Source organism: Stegodyphus dumicola, chromosome 1 (genome assembly GCF_044657685.1).
Source record: "Stegodyphus dumicola isolate Sdum_Otavi_A_Nest chromosome 1, ASM4465768v1".
Taxonomy (NCBI): domain Eukaryota; kingdom Metazoa; phylum Arthropoda; class Arachnida; order Araneae; family Eresidae; genus Stegodyphus; species Stegodyphus dumicola.
Window position 1 is genome coordinate 177,584,974 of NC_140768.1, and position 16,778 is coordinate 177,601,751.

A 16,778-nucleotide genomic window follows, 5' to 3' on the forward strand; every position below is an offset into this window, starting at 1 on the left:
GGTAGGGAACATAAAGGCTTCCGGGAGAATTAAAAACGTTTCCTTGAAATGAATTAGAGTATCCTGCAGATTAAACCGAACAATACTAACATATGAAACGAGCCATAAGTAGTTTATCTCTGCAAAAATATTACTGTAAGCATAATCTATCTAGAAAATAACTTAATGATAATAGAATTTTAAGCTATTTATTTTCGTGTTATAACTTTTCAAAATTAAGTTTATTGATTCGTATTCTGCAAATTATAAATTAATTCTCGTAAGTGTTCAAAACAGTACACATAGCAGAAAATAATTTATTTAGAAAATGAAGAAAAATTTTAAATATTCATATTAATGGTAAAATAATGAAAGAAAATTATTTCATTACACCGATGATCAAAGTTTAAATCATTATGATTATTTTAAAATGAGTATAATAAATAATCCGAGAAAAATAAGAGTATTAGGCAAGAGAAGTAAACTCTGAAGAACAAGAAAGTTACATGATTCTTCTTTTAATACGAGGACGGATGAGTACTGATAAAACTACTGTATCTAACTAAGCATGACCACTGGAAAATTTATAAAACTCTCTCCTAATTTCTAGTGTTACGAAGTCAAAGTGATTCTTTTAATTTCCTTTATTTAATGACTGAAACATCATAAATCGGATTTCTTACTCCACGTGATTCAGAGACTTTCAATTAGACTGGTACTCAATACTATGTAAGCCAAAGTAATATCTTGAGTGATTCTTCTATTTCTCCAGGGCGGGCATTGTGGTATATCAAATCATGTTCCTAAAAACTATTTTCTGAGAATAATGTTTTCAGTTTGGAAAAGTGCACCTTCTTTGTTTAGGTGTAATATAGAAATAAAAATTTTTTATGAAAACAAAATCAAAAACTTTCAATCAGAACAGGTCCCGAAACACAACAGTTCCTCCTCCAATTTGTTTTTGTACATAATACAACCAGGTACTGAGAGTTTGAGTAAACAACGTACTCCTACCCTGCTAACTACTGCATGGTTTGCAATCGAAACAAGATTCTCTGAACTAAGCGACCTTCTTCGAGTCGTCCAAGGTCAAGTTTCTACTTTCATGCGATAATTGTAGGCGTCATTCGATGGTGTACCGAGATTAGCAAGGGTACTAGGAGTGGCCTGCGGCTCCCTTTCAAAAAGGTTCGATGCACCGAATGTTACGACCCATTATACCTGTCACTAGAGTTAAAAGCGTTGCGAGTGGTGTTAGATGGCTTGTGCTGGATCTCAGAAACTCCTTCTATATTATCATTTGGCAACGAGGTTTATTTATTGCAGTACAACGAAACGAGTTTTATTAGATTTTTTTAAAAAAAATCTAGTAAGAATGTCTAAATGTCAAACATGCTATTATTGCCTTTTCAAATCTTTTAATTTTTTTCAATTTTATTAGATCTTCACATGCCACCGTTATAACTCCGCCGTGCCACAGTTTGGCACACGTGCCGCAAGTTGGCCATCCCAGATCTAGCAACTGGATGGTCCATAGTTCGAATCTTGGGGAATTAAGAATTGATCTTTCCTATTTCATGGTGCAAAATTTGAAGCATTTTGGACTCTGAATTGTTCGGCTCTTCTAAAACTAAAACTAAACTCAGTGGCGTAAACAGCCCTAATGGGCCAAGGCCTGCAATGCTCCGAAATCTGCTTTCTTGACCGTGGGCCTCGAGTGCGTAAGCATGTGCCCTGAACAAGTGGTCAGCTTGTCGCAGGATCCCCAGTGTTTAGTCTCCAAGCGAACTTGGTACTCATTTTATCGACCCAAGGGATGAAAGGCTGAGTCGACCTTGCCCAACCCGGGGTTCCAACACTGGACCTGTGGTGCTGCTGCGCCACCGGGACTCGTTCGGCTCTTCTACAACCTGTTATAATAATAGCACAGTACAAGAAGAGTGAAAAATATGGCTAAAGTTTGATCGCATCATATGATGACAGTAAAGAGGAAATTTGACAGCTAGGAGAAATTTGATAACTCCAATGGAAAATCAGATCTTCCACATGAAGAGCATTATTCAGCAATACTAACTAGACTCATTTTATTTCATAAGCTACTGGTGATTCCGAATATTTTTAATCTTTACTGATGACATTATATCAGTATACTTGTAAGAACCACTTGTCTGTCTCCTAAGATGACAGATGCAGTATGTGTAGGAACCACACAGGAGAAGGGTTAAAAGTACCTTTTATTAAACTCTTTAGAATTCACACTGCGTCGACTTAACGCTTACATACTACGCCGCACCCGGGAGGTAAATCAAATAACAAGAACTAAAGTAAAAATTCGAAGATAGTAACAAGTAGTGGAAGTTACCCTAAAGGGCTCAGATAGTAGAAATTACCCTACAGAACTTCAGAAATAGAAACTCACGCTACAGAACTGACGGCGATTGCCTAAACTCTCTTCACTTCCCTTCTAAAACTCGGTATTTAAACCTTTTCTCCTCAAGGTAGAATTTGCATTTCTTCATGCGTTCTACCAAATTTAAATATTTTGCCATTGACAATTAGGGGAATGGAGGCCTATAGGAAAGAACATAAATTAGATTGGTTATTTAAAATAAATATAAATCCCTGCATACTAATATGCGTCAATTCAAGATACTTTCTTTTTCAACTCTTTCTTCTTGTTAATCACTTGCTTCTCATTTTCTTACAATCGACGACCACAATCCTGCTTTAAAATCATGTTTCCAGCCTCTTCTGAGGTGCAGCATGGGTGACTGCAAGTACAAACATCCACGTTGCACGCTGTGCTGTATCTTCAACGCCATCTCAGCAAACAACATGAGCTCGGATCAAAGTATATCTCACCAGACAATGAAAGTGCTGGAACAATTTATATTTAAGGCAGCGTTTAACATCTTTTGAAATTTTCACTTTTTTCCATTTCATTTGCTTTCAGTTGTGAAACTTTGCGTGAAAGTTGCGGGCTACGATGATCATTATAAGTAATTCCGAAATTCTTTCAAACTTCAAATATTGAAAATTTTCGATTTCCGATTTTGAAAGAGGTAAATAAAAGGATTTCCTCGAATGCTCTCGCAATTACAAATCCTAGTAAAAAGTATAAATAAATTACTTCATTATTTCACAAATCGCTGCGGCTTCTTTCGAATGCTGACCAAGACCTTCTGTAGAAATCTTTTTCCTGTATGTTATAGTCACGTGAATAAAACAGGAAGTTAAATTAGAAATTAAAAAACAAAAATTGCTTAATTTACTATCATATGTCCGGTAGATTTTCTTCACTTATAGCTATGCATTTATATTGGGCATAAATATGCGTATCTAATGTATATATAATGTGTTCTATTTTTTCTTAAAATCAGAGCTTAAATTGCGCCCGATCCGGTACTTCTTAGTTTTTTGGATATATTTTAATTCTAGCCGGAGCGCTGCGGAGCCCTAAATAAGAAGGCTCCCGCACCTTTTTATGAAGCCGAACAATTATTTTAGCAAAAATTTGATCTAGCAAAATTTTACTTTTAGCAATAAAATTATATAAAAAATTGCTTATTTAATTTTAATTTATCTCTTTACATTTTATTTAATTTTAATTATTTAATTACTTTAATCCTTAATTATTTTAATAAATAATAATAAATTGTGAATTAATTAAACAATAATTACAAGTTAAATAATAATTAATATATATTAGTCATTAATGTCAATTAAATAATTATTAATTAATTCGATACTCATTAACTATTTAATTTTTAAATTACTAATAAACAAAATAATAAATTTAAATAATAAACAAAATAATAAATTTAATAATAATAAATTTTAAATTATTAATAAACAAAATGACTATTAAAATCATATTTTTTAATAGTCATTTTGTTTATTTATTTACTCTTGTTTCTCTTTCGTGATGGTCTTTCATAGGGCTCCGGCACTTCTACTTTTAGAAATTAAGCCCTGCCTAAAATATTTCGTGTCTCCATATAAACTAGAATATTTCCCAATGCACATGATGGACTGGAATATTTTATGAAAAGTTGTAAGAATTTTTTTTCTAAGAGTCAAAAGAAAATAAATTAAGTTTTATGATTTCACCATCCTAATAAAATTTAATTAACTTAAAATTTTACACTTTGTCTTACCTGTGGAATTACCTTTGCAAGCTTTGGATAAAGTATTTGTTTATTATAAATTATACCCAAACTTTATTTGAAGTATTTGTTCCTGTCCTCTTAATCTAAAGCGAATTAATTAACCTACGCGACTGGGTATTGAAGAGGCGGGGCTTGAATGAGGCGTTAATACTTTGAATTGGAACATTGCTGAGTTTTTTGTTATCATATTGCTATCTAGAAATCTATATTTTTATTTATTTATTGTATTACTAAAAAGAAAGAAAAAATTATGAAGTATTTGCAGCTACTTACATTAAAACATTTTTCTAATTATGGTATAAGATAGCAGTAGATAAAAAGCTTTGAAGACTAACGCTAAGTTTCTCGTTGTGAATTTCTTATGTCACCTAGAGCCATTTGTATTCGTTTCAAAAAAGTATCTAAGTCATTTTAATGTACTCATAAATCACAATTTATAATATACATTCATAGATTTCGGTTTCCATTTGAATTTCTCTATGCAAGGCTAACATGCAGAGGATTGTGTTTAGGAACGGTTCTCCATCAATCACCAATAATTACAGCATTTTTTGTCGCGCCCTCCCTAATGATTCATAAGTAATGTTCACGAATTCCAGGTATAATTTATTATTTATTTTTCCTCTGAGCTCCAAAAATTCGACAGATTCCTTAGGAATCAACATCAAACCTGTTCGCTTTTAAAATGACTCTCTTTGTATACTCTACTATTTTGTTTGCCCTTTTCATGGTTGGGTTACAACTTTCTCAGCGATCGCATTATGTTCTGAACTATTGATTTGTCGTTTACAGATGTATCAGATAATTAGTTTATTTGGTTTTCATTTGGAAAGAAAGATATCTCAGGAAGTAAAACCACATATACAGACGTTTGTGCGGGAAGGAGGCGACAGGGATTTATTTTACTTGCTTCTTGACATGTTTTAGTTACTTGTTTTTAAATTTCAATATCATGTACCTAGATCTGTAGATTCTCGTATTAGCAACCAAAGGCATCGTGAATCAAGCACTTGAACTGTTAGAATGTAGAGATATTAGGCTATTTCGAAGCAAGAAAGATGAAAAATGAGCAATGCCCTCGCCGGGACTCGAGCCACGGACCTCTCGAATTCGCATCGAGCGTACAGACCACTACACCACGAACGCACGCTAAGAAGGCGGGAGAAATACCTTATATACATCCCTTTTTAAAGGGCGACTGGGGATTACGGGACCCACTTGCCAAATCGTGGTGGTGGAGAATCATTATAGTTCGGGCGCCACTGTAGAGACATTAGGTTATTTCGAAGCAAGAAAGATATGGTCACTTTACTTAACTTGTTCCGCCAAACTAAGTTAATGGCACTACAGGCTTAGGAAGTTATTTTAGTCATTGCTAGCAATCTGACGGTTAGACCGCCTTTCTACATTTTACATTAATTTTTAGTTTCTTGCATATAATTATTTTCATTCACTTGCTTCCTTATCTCTAAGATGCCCTTGTTGCAGTAATAGTCCATGAACAGAATATTCACAGGATATGTGATGTAGTCGGAAGGAAAGAACTGCTGTCGAAGGTGCTCTATCAGAGGGCAGGAGAGCAGGTAATGAAGTGCGTCCTCATCTTCCCCGCGAAAACCGCAAGAACAGTTGACATCCCGTCTGAGGAATCGTCTGTAATACGCTGGGAATTGCCCGTGGTCGGTACAGGCCTGGAGGAAGAGTCGGTTGCATTTGAGCCTCTTGACAGAAGGTATTGGGAAGATGTTGTAAGTAAATCTTCCTGTCTCTTCTTTCTGCCATCTTGATGACCATGTCTCTTGGAATGTTGTCTTGAGGAGCCTTTTTGCAAATTCTGCGGAAATAAGTGCTGCCGTGTGCGGATGTTTTGGAGGAAGGGAATTCAGCGCATTCAAAACGCTCATGCTATCTGTGAAGAATGAAGTGTGAGCTGCTGGTTGAAAAATGAGCAATGCGCTCGCTGGGACTCGAACCACGGATCTCTTGAATTCGCGTCAAGCGTGCAGACCACTTCCATACGAAGGCACGCTAAGGAATCTGGAGAAATACCTTATAAGCATGTACTTTTCTTGCTTTTATCCCATTTTCTGTCTCTAATGCAAATTTAGTATTCTGTGACTTCTCAGTCACCCTTTTGTGTTGCCATATTATTGAAGTAATAAAAGCCTTTACCCTGAGCAGTCATCATCAGGCCTCATCTGTTTGTTGAAAGTCTTTTCAGGCCCACAAACGTCATTACAAAGAGACAAACTAAGTTCTTCCTTCTAAATTTGCTTCAAGATAGAAAGAGAAAACGAATGATAAGGATACTCGCACTTAAGAATGCAAACAATTATCTGATCTGAAAAGGTATGTTTGGTCTTGCATGGGGACGTCTTTACGTAAATTTAATTTCGAATGAATTCGAGCTGAATGATATGATAAATATAAGTTATTTTCCTTTCAAAACCTTTACGAAGCTAACCTCCCAAATTGGCAACTACTGTATATCTTGGCCGCTTACTTATTTCATCTTTTCCAGAACGTTGTAGTGGTAAAAGTATAAGACATTTCTTTTGCATTTCTTAGCATGCCTTCGTGGTGTAGTGGTCAGCATGCTCGACACGAATTCGAAAGGTACGGGATACGAGTCCCGGCGGGGGCATTGCTTATTTGCTGATTTTTCATATTTCCTGCTTTCAAAAAATACTTAATGTCTCTACAGTGGCTCCCGAACTAAAAAGGCGGTGGATGATGATTCTCCACCTCCAGGATTTGGTGATTGGGTACCCTAATCCCCCTTTAAAAGGGGGAGTATATAAGATATTTCTGCTGCTTTCTTAGCATGGTTTCGTGGTGTAGTGGTCAGCACGCTCAACGCCAATTCGAGAGGTCCATGGTTCGTGTTCTGGCGAGGTCATTGCTCGTTTTTCACATCTCGAAGGCGTCCGCACTATTCATATGGTATGCATTTTTACTAATGAAAGGGATGTGTTTTTAGAAAGCATAAAAATATTGCTTTTAAAAGATGAAAATCGCTTAGAATGAGGAAAAATCCATAATGTAGAATTTTAGTAGCTAATAAAACAGAAAGATTACATTTACTGCAATCAGTAAGATTGATATTTAAAGATTTATGTTTATTTTTTGTGCAATCAAACATTTCTAGGAATAGTATTTATCTAGCATCTTTTAATTTAATAACTGATACATATAACGATAAGCTCGAAAAAAACGTATGTTTTATAAACAGTTTTTATATCCTTTTCGGGAAGCTCTTGAAAGCTTTTTAAATTAATTTGTATTAAAATTTAAGCCTAAAATTCGAAACAGTGTTTGTAATTTGATAGGATATCCGGACCACATTCCATAGCTTTATTTATTTAACACTCTAAAATGCCACAACCAGCAAAATAATCAAATTTATTTTAATTGAAATCGATCAGAAAATGCCTTAAAATTATTTTATAATAAGTAAATCAGTGTTTCCAGTTTTAATTTATATGTCTAGTATTTTGTATACGATTCCGTACTTGTGTTACCTATAGAAATCTTACACGAAAGGGCGTATGATGGTTTTAATTTTATCTCCGCCTATATAACATGTATAAATATTAAAATATCACATTCATGAAATATTTTGTTTGCATTTTGTGCCTTAAAAATAAATTTATTTGATATCTTAGCTTAACATTTTCCCCCTATTTTATGTATACACTTACACCTATATTTTTTTTTCTTATTTTAAGTAATTAAACTGTGCTTTCATTTTCACATAAAATAAACAAATCTTAAACTGTAAATTTAGCTGCTTTCGGATGCGATCCACGGCTATGTTTTACGTTCGGCTTCCAAAATTGAGCATAGCATACATTAATGGTTTTCTAAGGCGGAAATACTTCAAGTTGTATATTACCAGCAATGCAGTTTCCATAATCTAACTTAGTTTTAAATACGTAAGAAAAGAGATTTTTAGACAACTCCTAAAACCCATTTAGGCAATTTAGGCTATACAAATATACAGACATTTTTGTCGCTTTTTCGTAATGACATATATTTTATTTTTAAGCACAATTTTAAAGCGCAAACTTTAAAAAAAATTCAGAAAGGTTTCAGATGTTAAATTACGTTTAAAGGGGCGTTTTTTTTTTTTTTAACGTTTTGTGCGTTATCTTTATTTACTAAATATCATGTTCTTCGCCCTTTAAACCATAAAATTAAGTCCAACAGCAATAACGCAAAATAATTTTAAAATGAGCATATCTTTAGAATTTCCGATACACAGTTCCGCCTGCTGGAGATAAAAAGTTTTTTTTTTTCCTCATAGAGTGTTGCCACTGCTCGCTTTTAAATGGTTGAGTTTGTTAATCAAAAATTTCGTTAAAGTTTTGCAAAATATGAAATAGATAATAAAGCACATTCCATATTCCAAATGTGGTCTTCCAGATGCCCACATTCGGGTGGAAACGTATGTTATTCAAAATTGGATAGCTCTGGGTACCGTTGTTTTACCACAGTGCGAGAAACCTACATAACAGATTGCATGCAGATTCTTCATTATTTAATTCTTTAAATATAATACAAGGTGATAATATTTGGTGGCAATAATTTGAAAAGTGAATCGAACATTTATAGTGAATCAACGCAAAATGTCAAAACGAAAATAATAGTTCTTCAGGGCAAATTGCCCTTTTGGACTAATAAATGACGAATACAAAGATCATAAAGTTAGAAGCAACGTGTGATAAAAGTTTGAGTCCTTTTGGGTTAAGAAATTTGGCAACATTTACGTCTCACGAATCTATGTTGAGAAGTGAAATCTGGTTTAACTTCATCGACCAGACGAATTCTGTCAATCAAATTATATACATTGGATAACTGATTCTCTAATTCAGAATCAGATGAATTTATCGTTTTGTTCCTCCCTCAGAGATGTTTTGTTTACCTTAATTGCCACATTTTACAACGTTTTATAAACGATTCAGAAGTTTGAAATAGACTGTTTTGTGACGAACAAAAGCAAAATGCATTATGGTCCTGTAGACTAATTTAATACAGCAATAGATCTTTCATAGGCATTCAAATTGATAAAAAGTATGTATTTTTTTAAATGATTAAGAATCAGTTAAGCTGAATTTTGCTTTATTATTGCATTAACTGATATTAAAACAAAAATACTTTAATCTGAATTCTAATTAATGCAGTTTTGGGTATCTATATTTGGTACTGGTAAATTGTAGTTTTCGTAATCTATGATTGGTTAGATCTTAAATATAGAGAACAATGGAGGTTTCAAGCAATTACTGTAGACCGTCACTTAGTAAAATTTCAGGAAATAAAGAAATAGCTAGGCACAAATGAAGTGGGTCACTAGGAGATAGGAAGATTTCCTTATAGATCTATCAAACTAGTCTGAACCTACTACTATAGAGACTAGTCTGATGTTAAAGAGGCAAAGGTTAATTTAAATCGCCAAGGAAAGTTTTGGTTTTTTTTTTTTTTTTTTTTTTTTTCTTGTTACAGTTTCTGTTAAACATTTGTTTAAGTAGAATATTCCCAAAATGTATATTTATTGTTTCCTTGTTTCCTCGTACATGCTTCTTTGAAAACTCCTGATAAGGACTTGTGTCATTTATTTTCGAAGTCAAATCCATCACAGTTTCATTTGCGATTATACTTCGTTGAACAATAATGTTTCAACTTAATGAATGAGGGCCTCAAGCTAACAGAAACCAAGCTAACAGAAAAATGGGTTACAAGAGGAGTGAACTGTTAGGGATAATAAGATTTTCATATTTAAAAATCATTTACTTTCTGGGTAAACCGCTTATATTCTAACATTAGAGAATTTATATGAAGTTAAGATAATTTTATTTTTAACCATTAACTGTTCTGTTTCGACAAATAAAACAGTATTTTCCAGAAAACAAATAAGGGGTAAAAAAATGCAGACTGCCATAGATTGCACAGAGCATTTCTATACGAGGTAGACGTATAGAATGTTAGAAACATCTTTCATTTATTGCAACACCAATAAATCTCATTTATTGCAAATTAAATGTATTTTGATTTATATTGGTTATATATATAATCTAAAATGAAATAAAGATTTACGTTTAAAAATGCTTTTATTATTAGTCCAAGGGGATTTGAGTCCCGAAGGACTATTACTTTCGTTTTGGCATTTTGCGTCGGACTCCTATAAATGTCGAGTAACAAACCTTCAAACTATAGCCACAAAATCTTAGAGTCCTGCATTATATTTAAAGAAATCGAATAATGAAAAATCTGCATAAATGTATCTACATTTCTCGCATTGTGATAAAACAACGGTGCATAGAGCCATCCAATTTTGATTGACGTAATCCTCCTATGAATATGGGCATGTGGAAGACCAAATTTGAAATTTGGAATTTGTTTATAATCGATTTCATATTTTCTAAAACTTTAACGAATTTTTCAGGAACAAACTCAACGATTTAAAAGCGAGCAATGGCAATACTCTAACGGGGGGGGGGACCTTTTTATCTCCAGCGCGTCGAACTGTGTATCGAAAATTCTAAAGATAGGCTCATTTTAACCCTTTCGGCCCCACCGGGACATATATGTCCCGCAAATGTTTCCAAATCACCCAATGGGAAAAACAAGCGTAAAATTTATTGCCGCGAGTGTCCCACTGGTTTCCTGTGATTACATCTACCTTTTAGTGTAATTTTTTCTCGATAGATGACACTAGTGCCCTGTGAGCTCTTTGTTTTATCGTAACAGTTTTAACAAGCGGGAAAGTTTGGACATTCTGGCAGCCATTTTAGGCGAAGATACATGAGTGGACACACGTGCTGTTTTCGTTGTATGTGATTTTCGTCTATTTTTGCCATATCAAGCAGTTTATTTGAAGTAAGTGAATTTTCATTGTAGATTTTGAAAAAAAAAATAATATTATGGGACATATATGTCCCAATGGTCTGTTTTATTGGGACATTATTGTCCCAGTGGTTATTGAAATATATCTATGCCTCATTCTCAAAGTGGTCATTTCTGTATTTTTAGGCATAGCAATATCATGAATCGCAGGAAGGGATTGACAAAGGAAGAAATAATTAAATTATTGAATGAACCGGATTCAAGTGATGAATTGGACGATTCAGATATAGACAAGGAATATGTCCCTAGTTCCTCAGACAGTGATAGCTGTGAAGAATTGAGAGAAAATTCAGGAACATCAAGGGCACCGAAACGAAAGCTGTCATGTCTTGAGCATTCATCAGAACCCTCCGTTGACTCGGACTCTGATGATTTCTCACCCGATGAAGCGGAGCAGGTATCAAAATATAAGTGCAAGGCAAAAAATAAACATAAAAAAAAATTATTTCAAAACCTACTGATCCTGCCATTTGGTCAAATGTTGGTCCAAATTTTGAGCCACGGCTCCATGTATCTAAAGACCGTCCAACTGCAATACTGGCCAAAATCAACAGATCCTCTAATGAATTAGAATGTTTCTCATGTGTATTTCCACGAAGTCTTCTTATTTTTATTTCTCAATGTACCAACCAGCGCCTTGAAATACTGAGACATGAAAAAAAAGTAGATATTCCTGACACAGACCCTTCAGAAATTATGCTTGTGTTGGGAGTTATGCTTGTCATGTCGTATAATCAAGTACCGAACTTTTCAGATTATTGGTCCAGCAATTCTTCATTGGGAAACGAAGCTATCAAAAATGCGATTTCCCGTAACAGATGCCTATTGCTCTTTGCAAAAATGTACTTCAATGATCCAGAAAAAGATGCGAATGCTCCAAAGACATATTATATGGATGAAGTGGTGGCATGTTTCATAAGGACATTTATGCAAGCTCGCGAAGATAGTCCCTTTCAAAGCATCGATGAATCCATGGCTAAATTCAAAGGTCGTTCTAGCCTAAAGCAGTATTTACCCCTAAAGCCAATAAAACGGGGAATCAAAGTGTGGGAGAGATGTGATGCTGCTACGGGCTACACCTATGACTTCAATATATATTCTGGCAAAGACATGGATAATACAGATCATGAGGGTACAATACTTGGAAAAAGAGTTGTTCTAAAACTTTCCTCAACAATACGTAACCCAGATGTTACACTTACATTTGATAGATTTTTTACAAGTGTAAACTTATTGGATAACATATCCTTTCCTTCTGTAGGTACTTGTATTTCTCGTAGAAAAGACATGCCAAAATTCTCTGACAAAAAACTTCAAAAAGGTGATTCAGAATTTCTCCAGAATAGAAGAGGAACTCTTGCAGCAAGATGGCAAGATTCAAAGGAAGTTCTGATTCTGAGTAATTGCCACGGACCTGATGTCATACAAGTAAAACGCAAGCAGAAAGATGGAGAAAAAGTAATGACAAATTGTCCTACCGCTATTGCCGACTATAATAGATTTATGGGAGGAGTAGATTTGTCTGATCAAAAGATATGCCTATATGATTTTGACAGAAGATCTACAAAATGGTGGAAAAAAGTATTTTATAAACTTTTGATGACAGCTGTTGTGAATGCACACATATTGTTTCAAGAAACCAAACATAGGAAAATACCTCTCTTGCAATACATTGTCCCCCTAGCCGAATTAATGATTGCTCATGGCAAAGAAAATGCAATTGTCAAGAGGAAGAAATCAGGTCGACCGTCAAATGCAACAAAACTGATGTTGAATGTTGGAGATCATTTGCCATTAGAAGGGCCAACAAGAAGAAGATGTGCCCGCTGTGCCAAACAAAATAAAGAAACCCGAACAAAAACTGTTTGCGCCATGTGTAAAATTGCACTATGTAAAAACTGTTTTGCAATGTACCATACATAGAAATTTCATAAATAATGTTGTGTAGGTAGGTGTTTTCTGATAAAACTGTTTCAAAAGTATTGTGAAATTCATTTAGAACTAGAAAACTGAACTTTTCACTATGTTTTATATTGTCACTTCAACCCCAATGGGACACATGTGTCCCAACTAATAAGACCAGTGGGACACATATGTCCCACCTCCAAAATGGCCCTTACAGTAAATTTTTGCTTATAATTGGGCAGAATATTGCTATTTCTACTTTATTTTACCTAATAAACCCCTAATTTATCTTTTTTTTTTTAAAGAAAAAACTGGTTGTGAAAGGGTTAAAAGTATTTTGCCTAATTTATATTGAAGTAAATTTTATGGTTTAAGTGCAAAGAACATGATATTTAATAAGTAAAGGTAACACACAAAACGTAAAAAAAAAAAAAAAAAAAAAAAAAAAAACGCCCCTTTGGACGCAATTTAAAATCTTAAACGTTTCAGATTTTTTTTTAATTACTCAATTTGTTAAGCAGTTACAAATTAATTAAATTTAGGAGATAAGTCAAAGATCTGGTTAAGCTGAATAAGAAACGGCTATACGCAGGTCGGTAATGAAGATTGAAGACCCAATTGTTTCGCTCAGGGGTAAGGCGAGTGGATGATGTACTCATCATGGCGTAACGAAACGTCATTGGCACAATGGTCTAATAATTTTTGGAAGACTCTGATGAGAAAGTTCTTAACGTCGACAAATATATGACTGTAATAATTATCTACAGCTGCTGATTTTCTGGCATTGAAATCCGCTGCTAAAGCACTTACTGTTTCGTCTATATTTAAGCATATATGTATTATTAAATTGTCTTCAACAAGAAACTGAGTTCTTTCTGAAAATAAATGTCTTAATAGAGAATGATTCACTGCAAGACAGGATTTCTTTTTCGTTCGGGTTCAAAGAGAGTTAGAGAAGCAATTATTACAGTGCAACGGGAAGATTTCATAGGGCTTCGCTCACCAAACCATTTTTATCTCCAGCGCGCGAGACTATGTATTGGAAATTCGAAAGATATGCTCTTTTTAAATTATTTAGCGATATTGCTGTTGAATTGAGTTTTATCATTTAAGTGCGAGGAACACAGAATATTTAATAAAATAATCTGAAAGCTTTCAGTTTTTTTTCTTTTTCAATTAATTATTTACTAATAGAATGTTTTATATATGAATATACGGCTGTCTAAGAAAACTGGTGTGAAATATCCAAATTACGCTAGGCAATACTATTTTTAGCAACAGGTTTTGTTTTTGATTGCTTTCCGGCGACCACCCGTTAAAAGAAACAAATGCTGAAAGAAATTAATTAATTAATTTATTTTTATTTATTAGTCCAAAAGGGCTTTGTCCCTGAGGGACTGTTGCTTTCGTTTTGCGATTTTGCGTTGAATCATTATAAATGTCAATTTCACTTCTCAAACTGTTGCCACCAAATGTTAGAGTCCTGCATTATATTTGAAGAAATTAAATAATGAAAAATCTGCATAAATATATGTATATTTCTCGCATTGTGATAAAACAACGGTATAGAGCCATCGAATTTTGAAGGACGTAATCCTTCTACGAATATGGGCATGTGGAAGACCAAATTTGAAATTTGGAATCTGTTTTATTATCGATTTCATATTTTGTAAAACTTTAACGATTTTTTTATTAACAAACTCAACTATTTCAAAGCGAGTAATGGCAACACTGTGCGGGGGGGGGGACATTTATTTATCTCCAGCGCGCGTGACTGAGTATCGAAAATTCTAAAGATATGCTCTTTTAAAATTATTTTGTGATATTGCTGTGGAATTGAATTTTATGGTTTAAGTACGACGAACATGATATTTAATAAATAAAGGTAACTAACAAAACGTTAAAAAACGCTCCTTTGGGTGTAATATAAGATCTGAAAGGTTTCAGTTATTATTATTATTATAAGTATAATTTATTTATTTTTATTTTTATTTTTATTTTATTTATTTATTTATTTTATTTTATTTTATTTTATTTTATTTTTGCGCGAATTTTTGGAGTAAATTCTGAAACCAAGCTAAAAATCAGAAGTTCATGCTTTGTTCATGAATTTCACTTACACTTATTTGCTTCTCTTTCATTTAGTGAGTATAATTGCGTACATTTCTGTCATAACAAAGGAAAAACATTAAGGGTTGAAAATCCAGCGATAGCAAAGAAATTGTACTAATACGTAATAATCATGTTAATTACAATATTCTTCTTTTCCAGTGTTCTACCTTTTCTCTCTTGTTGTGTTCTATATTACGTTACGGTTTTTAAGAGCTGCTATTTCTTACAGGTTGTATACGTTAATCGAGCAGGATGGCGCCTGTGAGCCGGAATAACAATCTTGCTCTCACAGATGACGAATCGGAGGACGACAATGATGAAAAAACACCCTTAGTAGAAAATCCGTACGACAAGTAAGATCCTTTGTACCAAATTTTATTCTGTATAATATAAAAAAATGATACCATTTTTTGCAAAGGACTTTGAAATGTTAATTCTTGAAGTTTCTGAAATAGTGTGACCAGTAAAAGTGTTCTATCTTATTCATGTATTATTATCCAAGTACATCTTCTCTACATATAATAAAAGAAAGAGTCTGTCTCGGTGTGTGTCTTTTGTTCGCGCTGCGCGTAAGCTAATAGATCCACGGCTACGAAATTTGGTATATAGGTGCATCTAGACAAGGGCCAGTGCACCTCGAAGCGATTTTTTCGAAATTCGGATTCAATTTTGTTTATTTTATGTTTTGTGACGAAATCACGTCATTTTGAGACATAATGGGCTATAGGAAAGCGAGATGTTACTCTACACACTCCATTTTCACATCGTCATGAAACTAGGCACTTAGCTATTTTACGAACTTAAAATAAATTTCGTGTTTCAATCAAACGATTAAATACGAATTTATTTAAGGTATCCGAACACGTTAAAAAGGCCAATTTTGGCAAAAAATGGCAATTTTCTTTTATTCGTTCAGTGGATAGATTGTTTATTTAGCTTTACAACACTAATCTGCTTTTGTTTCTACGTTAATTAGAAACCGAGATATTAAGGATTTCATAAAAACGCAAAAACCAGAAATGGGCATTTAAATCATCAAAAGTGCGCATTCAAAGAGTTGAAAAGAGCTAGAAATGGACATAAATAATTTATCTTGTAAATGTAATGTAAAGACTTTTAAAGAGAGGGAATTAATAGAATCTTATCTGTAATCTGTGCAGGAAAATGAAATTATTTCCAATTGCAATATTTTTATTAATTACCTGTTGAAAGCGTTATGTCCTCGCTAGCATATGAGTTTGACTTGATTCGACGCATTGCATACTGCAGTTAGATTTATCTTAGTCTTTGATTATTTTTAATAACATTCGAGTTAAAAGTATAATAAAGGGTGATAAAAAAATCGAAGCAAAATGCGTAAGAAACGTGTTGCGAAGGAAATAGAGAATAATATTAATAAAGCAATTCCCATCGAGCGAACTAAAATTAAAATGCTTCTCATCGGCAGGCGATGTTTTTGAAAGTGATTTGTGACGTAAAAGATATTTATATTTAAGTAGTGTCACCAAATATGAACGCGTAAGTCATATTCAGAAGCCCCGTTCCAGAGTTAGAAAATTGAAGGGAAAACAAAATTATCTTGATGGAGGGGTCAATTTCGCTCACTAATGATGTCTTTATTGACAAATTTCAAAATGGAGTTAGAATCAGGAACAATGAATGGAAAGTGCTGTAATTGCTCCATTTTTTTCACACTTTTTCTAGTGCAAA

At 33.7% G+C, this 16,778-nt stretch overlaps 1 protein-coding gene across 1 annotated transcript in view; it reads left to right on the forward strand.

Annotated features, from left to right (window-relative positions):
* The window catches only part of LOC118190766 (chitin synthase chs-2-like), a 136,293-nt gene that overhangs the window by 21,610 nt on the left and 97,905 nt on the right, over positions 1 to 16,778 (forward strand). Inside the window, exon 2 of the mRNA XM_085823198.1 lies at positions 15,298 to 15,421. Within this exon, the coding sequence (XP_085679324.1) occupies positions 15,321 to 15,421 (101 nt within the window). The 5' untranslated portion in view covers positions 15,298 to 15,320. The remainder of the gene's footprint in view (positions 1 to 15,297; positions 15,422 to 16,778) is intronic.